This window comes from Calonectris borealis, chromosome 14, assembly GCF_964195595.1.
Source record: "Calonectris borealis chromosome 14, bCalBor7.hap1.2, whole genome shotgun sequence".
In the NCBI taxonomy this organism is placed as follows: Eukaryota; Metazoa; Chordata; class Aves; order Procellariiformes; family Procellariidae; genus Calonectris; species Calonectris borealis.
In genome coordinates this window covers 8,827,865-8,849,977 of record NC_134325.1, presented here as the reverse complement: position 1 = coordinate 8,849,977, position 22,113 = coordinate 8,827,865, and the positions used below count along the sequence as shown (strand labels likewise).

General features: G+C 42.0%; 1 protein-coding gene across 1 annotated transcript in view; it reads left to right on the top strand.

The window, feature by feature from the left end:
- Positions 1-21,607, top strand: part of SCUBE2 (signal peptide, CUB domain and EGF like domain containing 2) — a 41,407-nt gene extending 19,800 nt beyond the window's left edge. Inside the window, 12 exon segments of the mRNA XM_075163128.1 lie at positions 1,791-1,913; positions 2,409-2,525; positions 3,133-3,219; positions 3,935-4,039; positions 5,279-5,434; positions 5,798-6,001; positions 14,969-15,136; positions 17,733-17,894; positions 19,100-19,297; positions 19,896-20,048; positions 20,389-20,468; positions 21,281-21,607. Of these exon segments, the coding sequence (XP_075019229.1) occupies positions 1,791-1,913; positions 2,409-2,525; positions 3,133-3,219; positions 3,935-4,039; positions 5,279-5,434; positions 5,798-6,001; positions 14,969-15,136; positions 17,733-17,894; positions 19,100-19,297; positions 19,896-20,048; positions 20,389-20,468; positions 21,281-21,433 (1,706 nt within the window). The 3' untranslated portion in view covers positions 21,434-21,607.
- The last annotated feature ends 506 nt before the right edge of the window (positions 21,608-22,113 follow it).

Below are 22,113 nucleotides of genomic sequence, written 5' to 3'. Positions count from 1 at the left end.
CTTACTGGCTGCGTATGCTTACTTAATTCTGAGTAAGACCTATTTATTTCTGAGGCAGAATGAGCACACTTGAACTTGGAGGTAACAATTCAGAGATCGCTGTGTGCCTGATCTGTTCTAACCTCTGCCTCTAGAAAGTCTGCAAAGAAGATTACAGGGCTACAACATCACTGTGTTTTATCCTGATGAACAGGGAAACCTGTCTGGATGGCAAGTAACACTGTTCATGTGTTCCACTTGCTAAAAGAAATCTATTCTCATGAATTCCTCTGCATTAATTCCATTTCTTTTGGCCACCGATGAGGGAAAGGAACTGTAATTTTGCTGTTGGCTGCTAATTGGTCTCTTCATATCATACTCCTGTGCAGATGTTAATCCCTGTACATTAGTAAGTCCTTCATTTACTGGCAATCACAGGCTGTGTCAAAGCTGATGGGGATACTGAGAATACAGCTTCTGACCTATACGGAAGAAATCAATAAGTGCTGGAGATAATAGGTTGCCATTGCATGCAGCATCCTAACAAAAGGTCAATGAAAACCAAAGATTTGGGCCGATTTTGTGGTATCTTAGGCAGCAGCACCAATATAAAGTGTTCCCTTCTTTCTCCATTATTCCTCTGCTGCTCATTCCTACCCCTGCTGTCTCGCTTCTGTTAGTAGCATGTTTTTCCCCTGAAGTCAGCTCAGTTTTGTAATCTGTTTCACAGTATTTTCTACCAAATTGTTACTTATCTAGAGAGGGGAACAAATGGTTGGGGAGAGCAGTGACAAGAACTTGCTATTACCATTGACAAAAGTGCATGTAGAAGTGGGTGCCCTCAGTTGCACAAACTTTCTGGGACTCGCAAGAGATTTCTTGATGGCAGCTTTCTAGGTTTATGTGTAATTGCCATAAAGCTACTGGAGATAAGTGAAGCAGTCATCAGGGTGGATCTGAGAAGCAGAGACATAGAACTTTGCATTTCCCTTTGTTGAAATTCATGAGATTCCTGTCAGCCCATTTCTCCAGCCAGTCAAGGTCCCTCTGAATAGTGACACAACCATCTGGTGTATCAGCCACTCCTCCCAGTTTTGTATCATCTGCAAACTTGCTGAGGGTGAACTCTTGTCCCGTCATCCAGGTTTAATGAAGAGGATAAATAGTATTGGCCCCAGTATTGACCCCTGGGATACACCACTGGTGAATGGTATATTCAGCATCAGCAGGCAAGTTTGCATCAAAGGCAGTATGTTGTGTTGTCAGTAGTTTCTCCTCCTGTTGGCATTTACTGGGCGGGGCAAGGCCGCGAAATTGGATAATTGGCCAAAAGGGGCAATGGTGACACAATGGTGTTATGTGCCCACATGGAGTCAAATAGTGTTCCACGGCAGTTGCGTCTATCTGAGCACTTTGGAGGATGGATCGGTATGAATCCTGTCCATGTTGTCTGTCTTTATTCCACATTGGAAGTACTAATTAACCAGACATAGTGCGATGCAGACTTGATTTGGTCTACTTTTCTTTGATTTAATTTGATATCATATTGCTGAGGCTGGATATTTTTTTAATTATATGGTTTAAGGACATACCTAACATCTCCCCTCTGACAACATTTGATCAATTTTGACATTTATCAAAGGATTGCCATGAAAACAAACCTATTTTAAGGTGGGTGTCCAGATAGCATTCCTAAAATCTTTTCCAAACCCTATTAAGCAGTATGTGTGTACCTGTTTACCTAGTGGAGTTAGAGTACAGAACTTTGGCAAGAGTAACTTTTTAAAAGTGTTTTTACCTTTCCTCTGCAGATATTAATGAATGTAGCGTCAACAATGGTGGTTGCCAACAGCTGTGTGTGAATACTCTGGGAGACTATGAATGCCTGTGTCACTCTAACTACAAATTACACTGGAATAAAAAGGATTGTGTTGGTAAGGTGCCCCATAAATAAATTTCTACTCCTGATGTGTCTGATGGCCATGTGGTTATAGTCAAATCTGAAAATCTTCATCTGTCCAGTAAAGTGGTATGAGTCATTGTTCCCGGTATTCCGCTTTACTTTCTAGTCAGGCATGATGGTACTGATGTTGAAACTGGTAAAAACAAGCAAAAAAACCCTCCCAAAACAGGAGATACTTTGAGGGATTTTGATGCTTTCTTTTCTGTGCTTTTATCTAGCTCATTCTTCTATTTCCTTTTGTTTCTCTGCATGAGAAGGTTTGCTGCTGATAGCTTTACCTGAAAGGAAATTACTTATGTGGTGTGATCTTCCAGTGATTTTGTTTTGCTTTGATTTTCTGTCTAAACAGCTTATTAATTGCATGGGTGCTCTCAGGTACCCGCTACAAAAGCAGCTGCATGCCGATTTATCAGTAGGGTGTACGTAGATGTTTTACTTCTGTGAGTATTTGTTCTATCCTATTTAGAGACAAAGGGTCCCTTGCCTGATAATATGTCACCTGAGGTATTGCTGCACTGCATTAAGAGTGGTGGGAGCGATAGATGCTTCTTAAGCTGCTCTTCGGATGTCCAGGTATTTTCTGGTAAGTCAAAAACAACAAAAACAAGCATATGATTCTGTAGAGAGCGTAAGAGCAGCAAACTAACTCTCATGGAAGCCCCAAGAAGTAGACAATCAACAGGGGCCTTTCCTCTTTCACTGTAGATAATAAAGGGCTATATCCCTGCCAGTGTCCCAAGAAAGCCCCCCTTTCCCTGTCTTTTATAACCACTCTACCCTCGGATTCCCTTCTCATGACAACTGTCTTTTTGAAGCTGGGGAGGACAGGGCAGAATTCTCCGTGCTCCCTGGGCCATTCCTAAATTGGCCCTGAGAGCCGCTGCTGAATGGAGCGAAGGCATTCCAGCCCTGCGTGGGGTCTGAGATTTTGCCCGCACAGCCCCTCCACCCCACGGGACACAGCATGCGGACGTGGCCGGTGCTTATGGGACAGATGCTGCTTTTCTTCCTTTAAATTGCTTAGGAAGAGACAAGCTCTAACGTGGAGTGTATTATGTACAACGTTGTTAAAAAAGGTGAAGATGATGATGCCGGTCAACAAATTAAAAATGTCTTTTATACTACAGGAGTCTGCAGTCTGTGCACAGTGCCTATGTCTTTACTGTCTGTCTGTATGGTCTGTCTGTTAGGAACACAAGATGCCTACACCCTCACCTGTGGCAGGTCATCTCAGCTTAAGAAAAAGCAGCAAAATACAAATGCATCCAGCTGGCTGGGTAATCACTAGATTTACCGTTGCATGATTTGACCGATTTCTTTTAATAGATAACTGTGAAATAAGGGTGTTTCTGTTGACTTTCTATTTTCCCTCTCCGTTATACTCCCTCTGTTTTTTTTCTTCCTCTTCCTCATGACTGCAGTTCGTGATTACAGCAGGAGTTTCGCCTGGTACTGCTTCATCTGCATCACTCAAACTAAGACTTAAGAATAAGGAAAGAGAAAAAGATCAGTAGTGAAATGAACAGCTAGGCCAGGAGTGTCATGCCTCTTTTTAGACATCCAACCTGGACAGTGTTGGCAACATACAATACGTTTAGGTTGAGCTATTGCACAGTGAAGTTTAGAAAGCATTTAAAGCTGAACAGATAAGGAGGTAGATATAGACATAAACAACTTTCTGAACTGGTTTGGAGTATCTCCTCTGATTTCAACTAACCTTTATTTGATTTACTCAATAGCAGATCTGGACTTGATCTCATTCTTCTTCTTTTTTTTTTTTTTTTTTTTTAATATAAAACCTGTCACACTGTTCCAATTCCAGTTGTGAACCAGCTTCACAGCAGGAGGAAGCTGGCATCTCTAAGTTTTTTGTGATGACCGCTTTTTCACTTTATATCAGCATATTTTTTGATGTCATCATTATGATGTGACTTTAGGGTTATCTAAATTTTCTATTCCTTTTTTAAAATATGTCATTGTTTCTTCCTGAAGATACTTCAGCCATCAAGATAAGCGTAACCTTTAAATTAAATGAAGGAAAATGTAGTTTGAAAAAGACTCAGATGTTTCAAGAAGGTCTGGAACAGATGATACCAGGTATGAATATAAAAATGCAGGTAAGCAGGTTAGAGCCATAGCTCAGGGGTTATTAAGTGCTTTCCAGATATGAAGTATGCCATAAGCAAAGCATAGAGGACTGCAAGCTTTCTGCTCTTCACTGACCTCATGAATCCCACTCCTTCCCAGCCGTGGTTCTTGCAATAGTTATTTCAGATCACAGGACTTCCCTGTGACAGCCTTACAGTCTTGCTAGGAAAGCCCTTCTCCTTTTTTGTTTTGTTCCACTGCCAATAAATTCTCGGTAAAATCAACCATTCTTTTCATTCTTTTGATTTCTTCCTTTCCCCACTCTCTCTCTCCCTTCTTTCTGTTCTTTCCTTTCTCACCTGCTCCTTACTGTCTGATGCCTCAGTGAAGAATCTCCTGGCCTTTTGTGCTGACTCTATTGCCAAAGGGTTGTTCCTCTTTTCTCTTGTCTTCCTTTTATACTTCAGCAGCCCCTGATGGACACAGTGAGGTCAGCTCTTCCATCTGTTCCAAGGCAGAAAGTATAGCCTGAGAATTTACAAAGTCAGCAGAAAATGAGGAGGAGTACATTTCAAAAAAAGAAGGAGCTGGGGGAAGAAGTCACTAAACAATATGATGAATCAGCATATCAGTTTGTTTGTCCTTAGAAGAGTAACAGTGAGAAACTACACTAGATGCTCAGTGAAGAGTTATATACTCCAGAATCAAAGCTTATTCTGGATGTTTTCTTTAACTAAATCTTATTACCTCATTGAAACCTTGAAAATGGTCTCTAAATGTCCTGTGTACGCAGCCACTACTTAATTTAAACACCATTATAAGCTAACATGTTTTTCACCTACTTCATATGAATGTAAATTTTTTCCCTCAAGTAGCCTGCCTGGTGCAGTGTCACGGTTTTAAGATGCTTTGCATAGTGCAAAGGCAATTCCTTGGAACCTGCTGGCAAACCCAGGGGAAGGGGGCTGAGCACTGCGGCCAAGCTCTCGTCCTAGCAGTGAATCATGGCTCAGACCCGCTGCAGTGCCAGAGTCTCAGCCCGACAGTACATCTGTAGGTGCACTGGAGTCGTGATTCTATGTGAGGGTGTACCAGCTGAGAAACTGGCCAAACTGTTCGTTTCCTGGCATGTGGAGTTGATCATTTGCTCCCCTTTAACTCTTCATGACAACATATGTGCTGAGCACTAGTGAATGTTCAATAACATAGCTGGCCAAGCTTTTGCTTCCTTTAATTTTGTTCATACAGAGAGCCATAATTCAGTCATGGAGAGCTTCCACTATGTAAACCTAACGTGCAGCTCTGGCAAGAAGGTTCATGGAGCCCTCAGTAGACTGACAGCGACTAGAGAAATTTTTATCACTGCGGACTTTGAGCTTGAAACAAGCCGAAAGGAGGTGACAGGTTGGTTGGAAAATAATCCAAGGTGCGGTTTGAAGCTTCTTGCCATTTACTCCTTAATTTCTGTATTTTTCACTTCTATTTGTATGCAAAATGATAATGAAAAGTATCTCCTGTTTTGAAAATGAATTTTACTGCTTCAAAAAGAGTGAGGGATGGGGACAGTTTCAAAGATCGAAGAGCTGCCCATAGATTACAGTCTTGTGGTCTGATTAACCTTCTTCTAGCCTGGTGGTGGTGTCCTAAGGATTTCAGACTTGTTCACAGAAGTTCCTTTCTCAGTGATTTGCATTGGTTGGTCTTTTGAATTGGGTGGATTTTTGTGCATGGTCACTTACAGCAGCTTTCACCCTTGGTACTTTTCAGACACATGTGATGTACGCTGCGCTCGGAAAAAGACTGAAAAGAGGTTCCGTAAAACCATTCGAACCTTACGGAAGACGGTCAGCAGGGACCAGTTCCGCATTCGCGTCTCTGGCATGGACCACGAAGTGGCCAGAAAGTCTCTCAAGCTGCCAGAGCCGCAGCAGTCTTGTGGTGTAGGACAGGTGCATGTGGGTAACAGATGTGGTAAGTAAATGTAAATTAGGAACAAACCATCATGTTGTTTTAGTGTTTTGCTCAGGTCTGGTGAGCTTGATGAGATTGTGGGATGCTTGTCCAGAAGAGAGGAGGGCTGCATGTGAAGAAGCAGCGGGTTACTGTTTGTGCTACTGAGATGTGCCCCTCTATGTATTTATTGTGGGCAATTGCTGTGTGACAGGGTAGAATAAGGGCTCAGTGCATTGCACTTTGTTGTAGCTGATGCACAGCCTACAGTAAGCTCAAAGGTAGAAAACATAGGAGTAACATCAGGCACCAGTGGCCTTGACATCACCAGTGTAACGTTTAAGACTACATTTAATATCCAGTGTAACACTGTGTTTCTGAACTTTCGAACATTTCATCTCTCCCTTGTTCCAAAGAAAAGGCTGAGCAGAATTTGATACAGTCACATTCTCTTTGGAGATTAAGCTCTGAGTCGCAGAGAATCTTCATGACAGAGTTATAAATTCATGGAGGGTATGGGTTTTATAGGCCAATACTGAGAAAAATCTTCATTATCATGGCACTGGAGGGCACCACCATAATGCAACCCATAATAAATGCTTCCAAAGCACAAAAGTTAAGGAGAGGGGTCAGATGGTATCTGAACAGAGGCCTAACAAGCATGACGGCTAATTCAGGCTGCATAGGGTAGGCAACATGTAGGTGGTTTTGTGAATCAGCAAGCCTTTAAAATGCTTGACAGGTTGAATTAGTACGTCTTCCAGCAGCAACCCGTTTGGCCTCAGAATAGATTTTCCAATCTAGTTTTGCTAACTCTGGAAAAACTTGGATTCATAGAATAGAAAAATGAATTGGTGTTGCTTAAAACATCTGTGCACGCAAACAGACTAGGGAATTACTCAGGACTTCTGTTGGAAAAAGCTGTAAGTTTTCTTTTTTTTCTTGGTAACATTGTAATAAGTCTGAAAAACTTTGGAAAGTTCACGAAGATGAGTTTACATGGATGTTTTCAAGCTGTTGTGTTGGATGCTGGAGGAAGGCTTTGAAAAACTCTTGTCTCAGTCCATTGTATAGAGCACAGTATGGCTTTCAAGCCATTTGTGATTTCATCTGGAAAAAATAGCAATGAGTAAGCTAAAAATATTGCAGATAGAGAAGGCAACGTGCGTTACAGTTAGGAATTGGAAAAACAAAGAAACAAAGTTTTTTTAAGTAGCTGCAGAACCAGTTTAATTTCTCATTACAAATGAGAAGCTTACATGGCATTTCTGTGCTAGTTCAGAGAGAAAGGGGATTTTTGGAGAATGCCTGGAAAACTCTTCGGTATGGTGAGCACAAATAGCCTGTCCATGGTTTAAACAGAGACACTGAGCATATGAAGACAACTGTTTTGAAGAACAGCTTGTAAAAGTCAAACCTCTTCTGTTGCTGAATTGGTGCCACATTTTGCTCTGGACATCTTAACAGGTACTGCTGTGAGCAGTGGAACTAGTAAGGTATGATTCCCTGTGGGTCTCGTGCCTTATGATTCGATTTGCTCGTGCCTAAAGAGGTGCAATCGCTAGATGAATCTTCCCTTCTTCAGCTGAAGTATTCAGACCGTATCGTTGTGTAGATTTGCTGTGATCAAACAGGAGACGGAACTCGCACGACAGCCTTTTACTTGCATGGATGCTAAGAAGGTCTCTCTCCTCCACTTGCACGTTCCCCACTTATTTACATTAAACGTACAGAAACTTAGAATCTTTGCAACCTCTCTGCATCCTTTGTCAGATTGCTGGAAGCTGGACAGAAAGTTCACTAGTTGCTGAGGGGACATAAAAGTACACACAGAGGCAGTGTTGTTACGTACGCCTCATTTCCTTAGAAAAAGGTGATTGTCCCAGTGTGCATGGTAAAGGCAGCGCTGGGCAGCGGCGGCTGCTGCTTTGACTGCCAGTCAGAAGGAGCTAAGAAATAGACTGGGGAGAAGGGAATGGAGTGGGAACAGTGTGGAAGAAGAGGAAGAAGCCAGCTCAGGGATGTGGGTGGGAAAGTCAGAGGTTTTTGTTTTATTTTGATCTGATTGTTTTTTGCAGAGCTGCTGAGAACTTCTGGACAGGATTGGGGCCCTGCTTATCTAGGCATGCTAATGATTCTGGGGAGAAAGTGACTCCATAGCAAGAGATACCAGCTCAGCAGATGGATTCAGTGCAGGTGGTGGATGTGGTCTCTGGACAGGCAGAGAACTTTGGCAAGGGGATTTTGCTCAGTCTGACCAGAGGAGCAGGAAGCAATGAAGGAACAAAGTCAGTCTAGGGACTTACAAGTCTTCTCTGATGCAGGTAGTGAGTGAAGTGCAGGTTTCAGTTCATTGTTTTCAAATACATTTTTTAAAACAAAATACTTGGAGTATGGCTAGGTTAGATACAGTTTTATTGATTCAGACAGTCTTGTACTGGTCCTCTTCCCGTGGTAGACTTCTCCTGGCACAGCACTGTCTCAAACATTAGTTGTATCTGAGCAGCGTAAGAGGGAAGGTCCAGCTCCTGCTCTGACAGCTTTTGTCTTGGGTAACTGGCCTGCAGTTGCAGCAGTAAGCTAAACTTCATCTGGTGTCACACTTTTGGTGAGGTAGTACTTTTCCTGATTTTCCTGTCTTCACTCCTGCTGTCTGCAGTGGGGCATAGCACAGAATAAAAGCTCCGGAAAGGCACCAGGAACAGATTACATGTGATTTCCATGGTATTTAATACTTTTTAACATGCTGAATGGTTGCATGTGTATGTCTGCTTTCTTTAAACAGCTGTTGATGGTAAAAGGGAATTCACTGGCGATTCCCAGGGGTAGTGTATTTTATTTGAAGTTTGCTGTTTAACATACACGTTAGAGGTTCAAGTGTTGCATTTGTCTACCTTGTTATGTGTGAGCTCTGAATCAACGAGTAAGCATATTTAGCATTGGCTCATGTTGATTAATTCCGTGAATGGCTTCCAAGGAGCAATCAGCAGTAGGTCTCTACTAATGTAGAGTAGTGGAGAAATGCATATAGCAAAATGGAACCTTCATCAACCTTCCCAGAGAACTGGATTCTCATAGCAGGAGTGTGATCTTTCCACACTGAAGTAAATTTTTTGGTAAAAACTATGCATATTTGAATGATAGTGCTTCAAGACTGGATGAACTATCTGAGGATGCTGGAAATGCTACATGCTTCTTTGAGAGGAGATTTGTCTTGGGGAGATGCAGTTTCATTCACTAACCTGGCTACAAATATTCATTCTCCAGTTTGAACTAGAATTTAGACAGGTTTAGCAAAGACCAACTGTTTAAATACTAGCAATTCCTTACCAGAAACTGATTTACCAGAAACCTCCATATTGAAAGAGAAGCAGCTGATATCTGTTGGGACCCTTTTGCGCTCAGGCACTTTCTACTGAGGGAGAAACAAGAAGCAATTTAGCTGCTTTTCTGTTGCTTAAAACTCTGTCATACCTTGATCGCATCCCATGGAGTTGAAAGTACACCTTGACTGTTCCATTTGGTATTTTTTGTGTTGAATACACGAATACTTTAAGAGATGGAAGGAGGCAATGAAAAGTACCGTTCCCTGAAATTGCTACGTAAAAGGACATGTGAGCATGCCCTTGCTGCACGCAGGTTGCAAGTGGACTCATCCAAAGAGCTGTCACTTCAGAGAACAGCAAGCATGAGCAGCACTGGTATAGGCACTGCTCTGATGTAAATGCTGAGCAGCTTTATCTTGTGTGGGAGGTGTGATGCATTTCATTGCTCAGCATTCAGCAGTTTTGTCCCCTTAGTTTAGAGGATACAAATAAAATATTAACATTTCATACAAAATGATGAACCACATCTCAAAGTTTACGTGTGGTATGATACTGGCATTATAGAAGTCTGAGAGATATTTAAAGAGAAAAGCAAAGTGCTGCCTACCTTTGCAGTTGTTACAATTAATGGTTGTGTTACACAACAGAGAACTGTATGGTGCTTTGTTTTTTTTTTTTTTTTACAATTTTATAAAAATCTGACAAGAAGAAATGAATTATCAAATGGGAGAAAGGGTGCCATTTTTCTGCTAACCTTCTTTCTCTGACAATCATAGATTTAAGACATAAATCCTTAGGATGCATAACCATCTCATGTGACCTAAATGTGTGAACCGCTAAAACACAGTAACTTAAAGGGTGCCGCTTCAGAATCAATTTGCATCAGTTGTTGGTGATTTTTCTTAGAAAGTCAAGGCATCATTCTTAAGAAAATGGTGAATTGGTGGATCATGACCTCCTTTATGAGGTTCACCTTCTCAGCCACTGAGATACTACAGCATTTGTCTATAGGAGCAAATGCTCAAAGGCTAACGTGTTGAAAAGAGGGGAAGAGCCTTTAAATGTCTTTGTAACTGTTAATCCTGGTTCCCTGTGGGCCTCTCTCTTCCCCCCACTCCACCCCACCCCCACTCTTTTCTTCTCGTTTTTGCATCAGAAAAGCTTTCACATATTTTTTTTTTCTTTAAAACAGCTGTATGAGACTCAAGACCGGGTTTTTAATGGGTATTGAAGACAAACAAAGACAGTGCCTGCAGAAATGAAGTCTACTAGAGGCAATTGGTTCTTTTGTTCATTTGGAGAAAAACAATCAGGTTTCTGAAAAAAGAGCAAAGCCAGCCAGTGGAATTCTGATTTAATGTCATTATTTGCAAATCTTCACATCTTGTTTCGACTTGGTATTTCCTGTGTGTCAGGTGGGACCATGCAGTTTCTCATAAACTTTTTTGGTTTCATGTGACCTAAATGTGTGAACCGCTAAAACACAGTAATTTTTTTGGTTTCATTTAAACAAATGACAAGAAAAGTTTGAACTGTCAGAGGTGTTTCTTGTTTTTTTTTTTGTTGTTGGGGTTTTTTTGTTGTTTCTGTTTTTGTTAGAGAGGGTTTATTTGTGTCATCCTAATTTCATACACAGACCTATAGATTTCCATGGGATGATTTCTATGTTGACATAATGTCCCTATAATTAATGTTACTATAATTGAACCTAACACCAAGTCTGTTATGCTAAATTGGGCCCTGGTGAGTGCTGTGAACTTCTAAACAGGCTTTCCTCATTACCCCTGCTCTGTGCTCCAGTGGGGTTAGATGAGTGGCCTGGGTTTGGAACATTTCTAGGTAGAAGATGGGGAGGAACTGGGAGCAGTTTGTGGTCAAATTGTCTGCACACTTGTACCTCTTTGAAAAGCTGGGTTTGATGTAGTCATGTAAAGAAACTGATATATTTAAGAGCTTGAGGCATTAAAGCTTGGGCATCACTTAGTAATTTTAATATTTGCATTGAATAATGAGTATTCGTTAGACTGTAAATAGCTAAATCTATATCTGGATGTATTAACCTCTTTTCTCATACGCACATAGAATCTATTAAGGCTTGAAGTGTTTGGTGCGTCTCAGAAGTCATAGCGGGGGAAAGATAGGGTTATGCATTTTTCTAGGCAGCGCAATATTTAAAACTTAATTTTACCAGTCTCTGTGTTTTACATATTTTATAAATTTAATCCAGAGTTGCTTGCTTTTTTCAAGTCTCATTGATTTCAAATTGAGCATGGGTGCTTAACACCCTTGAGAATAAGGCTCATTATTGCATGTAGTAACATCAGATATGAATACGTGTGGAGTACCCGCGTAGGCCTGTCCACCTAGCCTAGCCTCTGCAGTTCCAGGAGGCATACCCCATGCGCTGCTTCATAAACCAGTGACCTCCCTTGAGAAAGCAACCAGGGCTCCCCTCGCCCGCTGCCTGGGAAGGCCGCTCCACGGGCTGGGGCTCTGTAACCATGTGGAGCGATTTCTGAGCAGAGGGTGCTAGCTAGGGTGGTGGTGTCCTGTGACCCCAAGCCCCATGGACACACAGCACAATCCCGTTGCTCATCCAGCTGGACTCCCTGTCAGCCTGGCTTGTCTCCAGCAAGATGCCGTTGCCCAAACAGATATTTTTAAGCAGTAGTTTGTACTGAAAAAGCTGGGCAGTCGTCACATGGCTTTCTCTCCATGGTGGGTCAGCCTGTCCTCTGTCCTCCCACTTGATCCTTTGCTCTCTCCAAGCTATTCACAGCTGCAACCACCACACTGTACACAGCTTTTTTCAGCTGGTTTTGCACGCCCTATTACAGTGGTGGTAGCTAGTTGGACTTTGTTTTGCAGTTTTGTTTCTGTTGTTGCCACCTTTTAGCAAAATCGGAATACTTGAATTGATTGGTTGAGATCAAACGGAAGAACTTTGTTTTGGCCCAGGTTGTTTTTGCACAGTTGCTGCCTTCCGCTGTCTCAGGCCCGTGTTTCTGCTGTGGGGCTGTCCCCGGCACGGCCTGCCATCCTGCGGACCTGCCCCGGCGCGGACAGAGGGCAGGAGGGAAATGGGGCCTGGGAGCCGCTGGAGCCTAGCTCCAGCCCAGCCTAATGGACCTCAGGTTAACACTGGGCAAAGCTGAAACCAAGTGTCAGCCTTCTTTCAGTACACAGAAACTGCCCGATTGCAGAAGCCCTGACAGCTGATCAGCGCTAACACTTGTGTAAACGGAGTCTTTGTGTCACCTTGCGCTTTATCTGGTAGTCTAGCTGCTGGCCACCTAATTTGACTTTGAACCCACAGACACAAAATGTTAGTGACCTGATATTTTTTTCTTGTTGCTAATTAGCTGAAGTGTGGGAATGTACTATGATGGGGAGTGAGAGAGTTGTGTTTTATGCCTTAATAAAACTTAACGGGATGAGGAAGGACAAATAACTTGTGAATCTTGCCCCAGTCCTCAGAATCCTGGAAACCAAAAATTAGCTGGAGCTCACAGTGTGCCTCAATGTGGAGGTAAGGCACAGAAACAGACCGTCGACGCTTCTGCCCCATCTTTCTCTTGCTCTCAGAATTCAGTCATGCAATGCATCTAAGAATGCCCCATGTTGAGGATCTCAGTGGTGTCTGAGAGGAGATCTTTTTAAGTTTACTTCCTCAATGCAAATTTTCAAAAATTAGGCACTTTGCTAAATAATCCTGGAAGATTTAGATTAACGCAGTTTTATTCCACAGGGAGCTCTACAATTTTACAACATGTGGTTTCAAGGCAAGTAAGGTGCAGATGATAAAGTTGTCAAGAGAGATCTGATGGGATAAGTTCTCAAGTGTAACATTTCCACATAAGTGGTGGGTTTGGTTCCTGCCTGGAACAAGTTTCCTTTGAGCTCTGTTAGCCGACCTACTGTTATGCTGGACTCTAAGCAAGTTCAGGAAACCTGAAGTACAGTTTTAAGGTTAAATTTGTATCGTTTTACATGTGTCAATGTAAAGTAGCATTCTGTTCAAAACAAAAAGAAAACAAAGACAAATACACACACCACCCAATGCGAAAGAACCAAACCACCCCAAACTTGACCTGTGATTCAAATGAAAGGAAAAAGACAGGTTAAGGGGAGATAGCAAAGAGCAGATAGTCTCTAGTGAGGCCACTCAGAGCATTGATTTCTCATAGAGCCATGGAGTTTTCTGAGGGAAGGAGATTTGCACTGGTCTTTCCATTGCTTCTGGGTTTCTGAAGTCAGTAGCCACTTCTCAAAATCAGCTTTACTAACCTTGATTGTCTTTCCTTGTCACGGAATGGTAAATAGTGCTCTTTCCTTACCTTATTAGGGGTGCTGCAATGAAAGCCTTAATTCATGCATGTTTGTTGAGTTGCACAAAGAGTACAGAGATGAGTGTTCTGTAGGAATGTTTATAAAATGAAGAAAGGCTTGAAAAGTGTGGGAGCAAATGAATGTGTGTCCTTATGAGAGCAGAAGTGATGTGTGGTGGAAAAAGTTAGAAGCAAGAGCTAAGACTTTCTCACTAGCTTTCATTGATAAGCTACAGACATTGCTTAACCTGCTGTATTTTATTTTTAAGCTAAGGAGGAACACTCACTATTCCACTCAGTGTATCAGCCATAAACAAAACTCTTCATCATTGATCATGACCGGTAGTTAATGCCCTGCTTGTTGTTAGTCATATATCCTGAAATGAAGCCAAGGCCAATTTAACTTCCTAACAAAACAGCTATTCACCGAGTGATTTATTGGAGCTATAAACTAAAACTAACAGTTTATTATCGTAACAGGTCTTTAAAAGGACAGGATTTTTCAGCACAGCTGAACAACTGCAACAGTGTTTTGTGCCTTTCCAGAGCAGGGTAATTATTAAATACTGGCACTGAAGCCAGTTCTTTTGTGAAAAGTTTGAAAACCAGAGTTTTTCAAAGATACCCATAAATATTGCTGCGCTTGTTAGATAATACTGAGGTGTGTGTTGAAGTAAAATCAATCGGGTTGAGTTAGTGCTTTCTATGCACCATACAGAACACAGCAATCCAGTGCACAGATAATCATTATCCAAGATCCAGTATCAGAGGAATGGCAAGAATATTTCTGCTTTAGAAGTCTTCGAGGCATGCATAATGTTTAGTGAATTTGCACAATTACTTGCGCTTGAGGTTTTCACACAATTCAGTTACACCAATGGCTAGGAAGTATGAATATTCAATAATATTAAGATTAAAATACTTAAAGAAATCTGGAAGTACATTTTTGGCATTTAGGTTCAGTACTAAATTATTTCATTTAGGAGGAGTCCAAGAGTTCTTTAGCCAGAAAGAAGAGATAATCACTACATAATTGCACTGTACAGATTAACAGAGAGTACTGGACAGTGTAGCCTTGCAACAAAGCGTGAAATCCTTTCCAGCTCACAGAAGAGCTCGCTACTCCAGAGGTTATCAGTGTCTGTTTCAGTTTGACAAGGTACATTGCATGTATTAAGTTCTATCGTTGCTAGCATTCAGTTCTGAAACCCTGGCTCCCACTTCCCAAGAAAGGAGAGCTGTTTCACCGTAGGGTTTCAGGTCCTGTGCAGGCTCACTAACATACCTGCACCTATAATGTACAGGTTGAAGCCAGTGTGTTCTTCCTCTTCTAGATCAGTGCTCACCAGGTGAATATTCTCCTGATGGCTTCAAACCTTGTCTGCCATGTCCCCTTGGAACATACCAGCCTGAAGCGGGGAGAGTATCCTGCTTTCCCTGTGGAGGAGGTCTAACAACAAGACATAGCAGTGCGTCCTTGTTTCAGGACTGTGAGACCAAAGGTAAGGTCAAGATGTATTTGATGAGCTGCTGCTGCTGCAAGTGGGGCAGCATTCAAAGAAGGGTCATTCTCCTTTCAAGGATCTCTCCTTCCAGGGGTCTCATAGTTGGCTGGCCTGGCCAGGCTGCAAGAAAACTCAATAAAGCCTCAATTCTTTTTATAACTGATTTTTATACAAGACTTGAAAAGGGGTTGGGAGATACATGGAAGTTGGTCAGTGAAGTTGTTGATCTGTGAAGAGTCACATAAAGGAACAGCAGGGAGGAAAAGTCTCAAAAGAAAAATCAAGACCAGTATGTCTTACTGACATTTTGGGTTTGAGCACAGCAGCAATATGAAAACATGAACGAGGGAATTGCAGTCCTGGAGGATAAGTAAGAAAATAGTTTCTTCATGTTCATAATGAGAAACTGGCTTGGATGCCTTGGGATATACTTAAAAAGCTAGCGTTCAGCTTAACCCTGGAGTACCTCAGACAGCCCTTTAAATTTGATCACAGTGGAGCTGAGTGCAATCGGCTCTCAAGGTTTTCCTCACAGGAGTGAAAGTCAGGTGGGGATCATATCTTTAAAAACAAAGGAGTTTCATTAGCATCTTAGTTACCTAAAATGTAAAAAGCTGAAAGGTAGCTATGAAGTTGTCTTTGAAAATGCTGATAAAAATATGTGTCCATGGAGAGAGTTGAAATGTTAATCAGTATAATGGTTTGCTCAATGTCTTAAAGCATGGGTAAAAGAACATCACTTATATCAAAATCACCTGAAGAAAAAGTGTTAATAGAAAATCTACTGCTGTAGAGTAGAAATAAGGGGTAGAAATAAGATCCTGATGCAAACATTTGGTAGTGGTTTGGATTCAGAGATCTCTCTAGTGTCAGTTAAGATATGTTTACTATTGAGAATTGCAACATAATAGAAGAATTTTGCAGTATGGTTGAAGAATTAATATTACTGGTAATAATGTGATAGCTGATAGATTTCTTCACTGAAGAATCACTGAATCCACAAATGCTGTTTTTTCATACTTAGTTTTGCTAAGTTAAAGCACTAAAAAACTGTTAAAAAACTTGGATCAAGATAAGAGGAACTGATTTCAGTTTTATTTAACATAAACAAAAACAGGTCTATAAATGAGGTTCAGTTTTCAAATTAGAGTGGAGATTAAAGGAATTTTTTGTATTAACTGGAATGAAGAGCTCAGGGATTTGCATGTGGAAGAGGCCACATGAGATGTGGAATCACAGATGCAAGAACTATTTGGAACTTGTATCTGAAGCATTTGGATTGGGGGATGGAGCATGTAGGGAAGGACTCCAGGCTGAGCTAGCTTACAAAGCTCAACAAGACTAGAGTTACTTGGGAGTCAGCAGAGCTGAAAAGGAATAGAAAAAAGGGATTGTGCAGCGCAGAAAACTACATTTGAAAGACAAGGTAGTAAATTATTTTGATGTTGAGCTGAGGGAGGTAAACTTGCCAAATGAGGTAAAGGGAATAGGAAAAGATTTTATTTTAGGTTTTTTTTTTCAGTCCCACAGAGAAAAAGGGCAAGGAAAAAGAAGCAAGGTGGTGAGGGAGTTAAGAGCAAAGATAATATATGGCTAATGCTCTTGACTGCTTTCTGTCAGGTTTCAGTACAGATGATGATGGGCATAGATGCAGAACAGCTAAGCAAAATCAAATGAAAAGAAGCATATTGGAGATGTGAGCAAAGGTGTTTGGGTCCTGTATTCTCAGATTGCAATGAGAGAAGAAAATCTTCCTGTCTGCATGCAGGAAACTAGAAAAAAAGTTGCGAGTCTGCTAGAAAGGATTTTCCCCCCTACGTCTGTTTATCTCATGTCTAAAACTTCCGTAAAATCTGTTATGTTTATGATAGAGTTTGTATGTCAGAATGGGGTCTCGCTTTGGTGATGCAGGAGGTGCTCTCAGCCAGCCCTGTGAGGGCTATAGCTTATGTGTCTAGCTATATGATGATTTGCCTGACGTGATGAAATAAAGTAGCAGCAGATCTGGTGGAGGTGGCTGTACCCTGAGTCATGGCCTGTTGTTGCAAGACAGCGTGTGCCCATGAGAGAAGGCGGCAATATACCAGTTTAGTCACTAATATTGATGCAATGTACCCCTTGTAGAGGGCCAAAGTCTTTCACCTCTGCTTGTGGTGAGCTTGATCACAGGGGTATACTAGGATGCAGCAGCAGTTCACGTGGTGCTTGGCATAAGCTGGCAAGAAAGGAAGGTTTCATTAGTATTTCCACATACAGTTCATCTTCCAATGCAAATCACCATTTGGTAACACACTCTTCTACTTGGTATCCTGCTTACAAAATCATGGTGGTTATACTTACTCCCCCATATCTTTTATTACTGCTTCCACACAGAACTGCTCTGTAGTGTTGCGTTTGAGACTTTTGCACTTGCACAAAGTGCCCTGATAAACTAAATTCTGTTCAATTAACTCTACTTTATTACCCTCATAGTTTATGAATATGGCATTTCAATTATTGAAATTATACTAGATCCTATAAAAATGCATAAAATCACATTCTAATGTGTAACTGCCACTTTTTTAACCATGCTGCGTATTTAATTACTCTCCAGTTCAGTGTTCACCTGGCCATTTTTATAATACCACAACTCATCGGTGTATTCGCTGCACAGTTGGGACATACCAACCTGAATTTGGACAAAATTACTGCATTTCATGCCCTGGAAACACCACTACTGATTTTGATGGGTCAACAAATATAACACAGTGCAAAAGTGAGTATAGCAAGATGGTTTTGATGATCTCTTACAAATAAAAAGACTGGGCCATTTATATTCAGAGTGGCCGTAAGGGCAAAATCTAGCTTTGCTCCAGGGGGCTTGGAGCGAAGGCAGTGGTGTTGCTCCTCTTTTGCTGCCTGCCTGCATCTCATCCCACATGGCCTACTGAGGTCTGTGAGAGACCGTTTCTGCAGACTGGTTCCATCAGTCTTGTTAAGGTAAATGATGATTGTGTCTTGCCAGTTGGTGCTGGGTCACTCTGGATCTTGCTATTAAATCTTTTCTCCCATGATATAGCAGACAGAGTTTGTGTTCTCAGCACCTTGATTTCTTTCCCTTCTATTAAAAGGAATGGAAGTTGGCTCATAAAACTTAATAGCTCTAGTAGCCATTTCTTCTTAATAACAAGCTTTAAAAGAGGCAATTATAAAGAGAACCACTGTTCTAGATTATGATAGCTATAGTGTGGGAAGCTGAGGGTAAATTAGAGGGACAATAGAGGGCAGAGAGGCTCCTCAGAAGAACCTCTGGAGACCCTTGTATACACACAGATGTATGTACATAGACATACATAGAAATATGTTTCTGGGAACTACATGTCTCTCACTTAAAGAATCTGTTCCCTGGGCATGTCACACCTGCACATCACTGTTATGGTACTCTAGTGCCCAGACCCTTATGGCCAGAGTTGGGGAGCACAGGCAAAGCATCCTGCACTGGGGTTCACCCTCTCTTACTGCCAGCAATGCGGATCTGTGCAGAGAAAGGGCCTGCTATACTCCCTATTTTGTGCTGCTGCAGGCATGGTGCCTGAGCAGACCACCTCAGACTCCAGTTAGACTTCAGCTGATACTTCATTAAAAACGTTCTGTCTGCTACAAGCAAGCGGAGCATCCTTGTTTTACCATTTCTATGTCCTCTTAAAACTGCCTTGCTGCTTGGCTGGGGCTTGGTTGATAGCACCTGCTGTGTTAACAGGGACTGGTCTGTATTTTTATGTCTCAACATTGATTAAAACACAAAGGCAGAAGCAGGCAGCAGTGTGAAGTGAAGCTGGCAAAGAGAATTGTACCTGCATCAGATGCAAACAGAAAAGTTTGTGTGTCTGTCAACCAGGTACTGTTTCTGACAGTGACCGTAGAGAGAGATGTAGGATGACCTCGCTTTGCCTGGTCTTGCATACTGTATTGCTTTTTCAGATAGGCAGTGTGGAGGTGAACTGGGAGATTACACTGGATATATTGAATCACCAAACTATCCTGGGGACTATCCTGCAAACACTGAGTGCACGTGGAATATTAACCCACCGCCAAAGCGCCGTATTCTGATTGTGGTTCCAGAAATATTTCTACCAATAGAAGATGAGTGTGGAGACTACCTGGTGATGCGGAAAAGCTGTAAGTCTGAAATATCTACTGAGGCATATGGTATCTATCTCAGTGTGCAACACAGGTTTCTCACATGCATTGCTGTTTACATAAACTAAATGTAGCCTGTCTGGCCTCTACTTAAGAGTAGAAATTTCTTTAAACGACAAATTGAGAAATCCTATTTGGTAATGCTGCTCCATAGGTTCAGGTGAAACAAGGGTGCAAAGCTACGATGTGTCAGTGAACTCTGAGAGAAATATTGTTATGAAGGAGTAGATGGTTCAAGCTAACAAGTCATGAATTATGCTAAGCAATTCTAGCCTGGGTTAGGAAAGAGGAGATGCTTGCTAGTCCCTGCCGGTGCCTGATGTATGAATAAATAGCTTCAGTTTCTAGTATAGGCACATCCTTCAAACGGTAGACTGTTTTTTAGGAAAAGGGAAAATATTTCTTGACCAAGAAGTCATCATTGATGGCCTGCCATCCACTGATGGTCTGCCACATTTTGAGGAGTTTTCTTAACACTAGCAAGCATTTCTTGTCATGGTGGTTTAACCTATTTTCTAGTTGTTCATCAGTATGAAGCGCTGTCAGATAACTGCCTATTGTGTGTTTTCTTTGAAAGCTTCTTCCAACTCAGTGACCACATACGAAACCTGTCAAACCTACGAACGCCCTATAGCTTTCACTTCTAGGTCTAAGAAGTTGTGGATCCAGTTCAAGTCAAATGAAGGGAACAGTGCCAAAGGATTCCAAGTTCCTTATGTAACGTATGATGGTAAGCGGATGTGCGCAGCCTATGTGGACTAGTGCAGCTGCAGCAGTGCAGAACTCCTTGTGGGCTCCTTGACCCTGCTAAGCAGCAGGGTAACCCAGCGCTCTCAGCACTGTCTCTGTGAGACTACTTCCAGTAGCGGTTTTCATTTAAAGCTAGTTTAAGGAATTCTGCATTGCACTGCACTTTACAGAAGAGCATTTGGAATATTTTCTGACTGCTAATATGAGGGCCAAGTACCACTGGTTCTTTTGGGGGTGGGGCTGTCATGTGTAACCAAGGGAGGTATTGAGTATGTAAGTGAAGTGAACCTGCAAATTACTCTCTTGTGCATTCCCCATAGAGGATTACCAAGAACTAATAGAAGACATTGTTCGGGATGGTAGACTTTATGCATCTGAAAATCATCAAGAAATACTTAAGGTATATTCCTTTCACTAAACATGTTGGTTTTGATTGAAAATGACACTACTTTGTGCCAGTGAGGTTGCCTCCTGCCCTGCATCAGATTTGTTCCTTGGTGCACTGGACACATGCTTCAGGGAAGTGGGGTGAAGCAGCACATCCTGATTGTGCAAAGCAATGGATATGAGACCCTGTGCCCAGGGGGATTAAAGGTGGATGAGACCTGCTAGGGAAGTCTATGGTGAAGACAGCTCCTTGAGCTTCACATAGGCTGTGCTGGAAGGAATCAGTGGAGCAAACTGAGGGACGTGGGATTTAATCTCTCGGAGAAGCACTTGGTGCTGCTACTTGTAGCCTGTAGATGAGCAAGGGCTTTCCTCCCTGGCGAAAAAAATCTCGTCGTGGATTTCAGTTCTCTGACCTTGGTTACGGGAGGGTTGCATGGGCAAGTTGAGTGGATGTCATCCCAAGTAAACCTTTCTTTTGCTGGATATCAGATCCAGTGTTTGTTTTCAGTTTGTGGGTTTTTGGTTTTGGTTTGGTTTGGTTTGGGGTGTTTCCTCCCCCCCCCTGCCCCCCCCCATTTGCTGTTCTTGGAAGTACGAGGGGGGAGAAATCCTGGTGCCGCTAATGATAAATGTGAAACTCCAGTGACTTCCCTGAGGCCTGAATGTCAGCCTTGCTCCACTAGTTTCTGAGCCCCTGAAACATTAGTACTTGAAAAGTAAAATGCCCATAATCTTTAATGAGTTAATCAGTCATTAAGCTTTGGTAATGCTGACCCTAACTCCTCTGTGAAATTACTGTAAAATCTGCTTTCCTTTTTCTAGGACAAGAAACTGATAAAAGCGTTGTTTGACGTGTTGGCGCATCCACAGAACTACTTCAAGTACACAGCCCAAGAGTCAAGAGAGATGTTTCCAAGATCCTTCATTCGGCTGCTGCGCTCTAAAGTTTCCAGATTTTTGAGGCCTTACAAATAGTTGGCACTGTACTTAAAAAACTAATCAGCCCTGGGCATGCACAGAGGGGTTGTGGTAGGTGGGGCTGCTTTCTGTGTTTTACACACTGGCAGAGAAACTCCAGGGAAGCTTGCCAGCTCCGTTCTTGGCAGAGTTTGGCTTTCTCAGCTAATATAAATATTTTGGTGAACAGAATTTTGATTCCTTTCCAGATAATACCTTTTGGGTACCAAAGATACTTCATCGGTCTCTGAATTAGAGACTACCTATAACTTCTGTAACTGAATGGTGCCAAGCAGAAGTTTGTAGAGCTCTGCTCTGTTGCTTCATCAGTAACTCTAAAAGCTAATGAGGACAGACAGGCTAAGTAGTGTGGTTTGGGACGAACTCTGGGCTGCCATTAATGCATGTTACCTCAACAAAACTGGGTTCATGTTTGGTCTTGCGGAAAGTGAGAACAAGATTGATGTCTCCCTTAACTTTTGCTACGCAGGAAATTCCGAGCTAAGATTTAAATAGTTTTAATCCAAACCAGTGAGTCCAAGAATTGCACAAGGTATAATTTTCCTCTGAACTATATGTTGTACGAGGCATATGGAGGAATACGCAAAGTGTTGAATATTAGCTTGAGTGCTCTGGGTCTGGATCACACTGAGTTCATGCTAATGACCTATTGGTTTAAATGGACTGATAGCAGAATA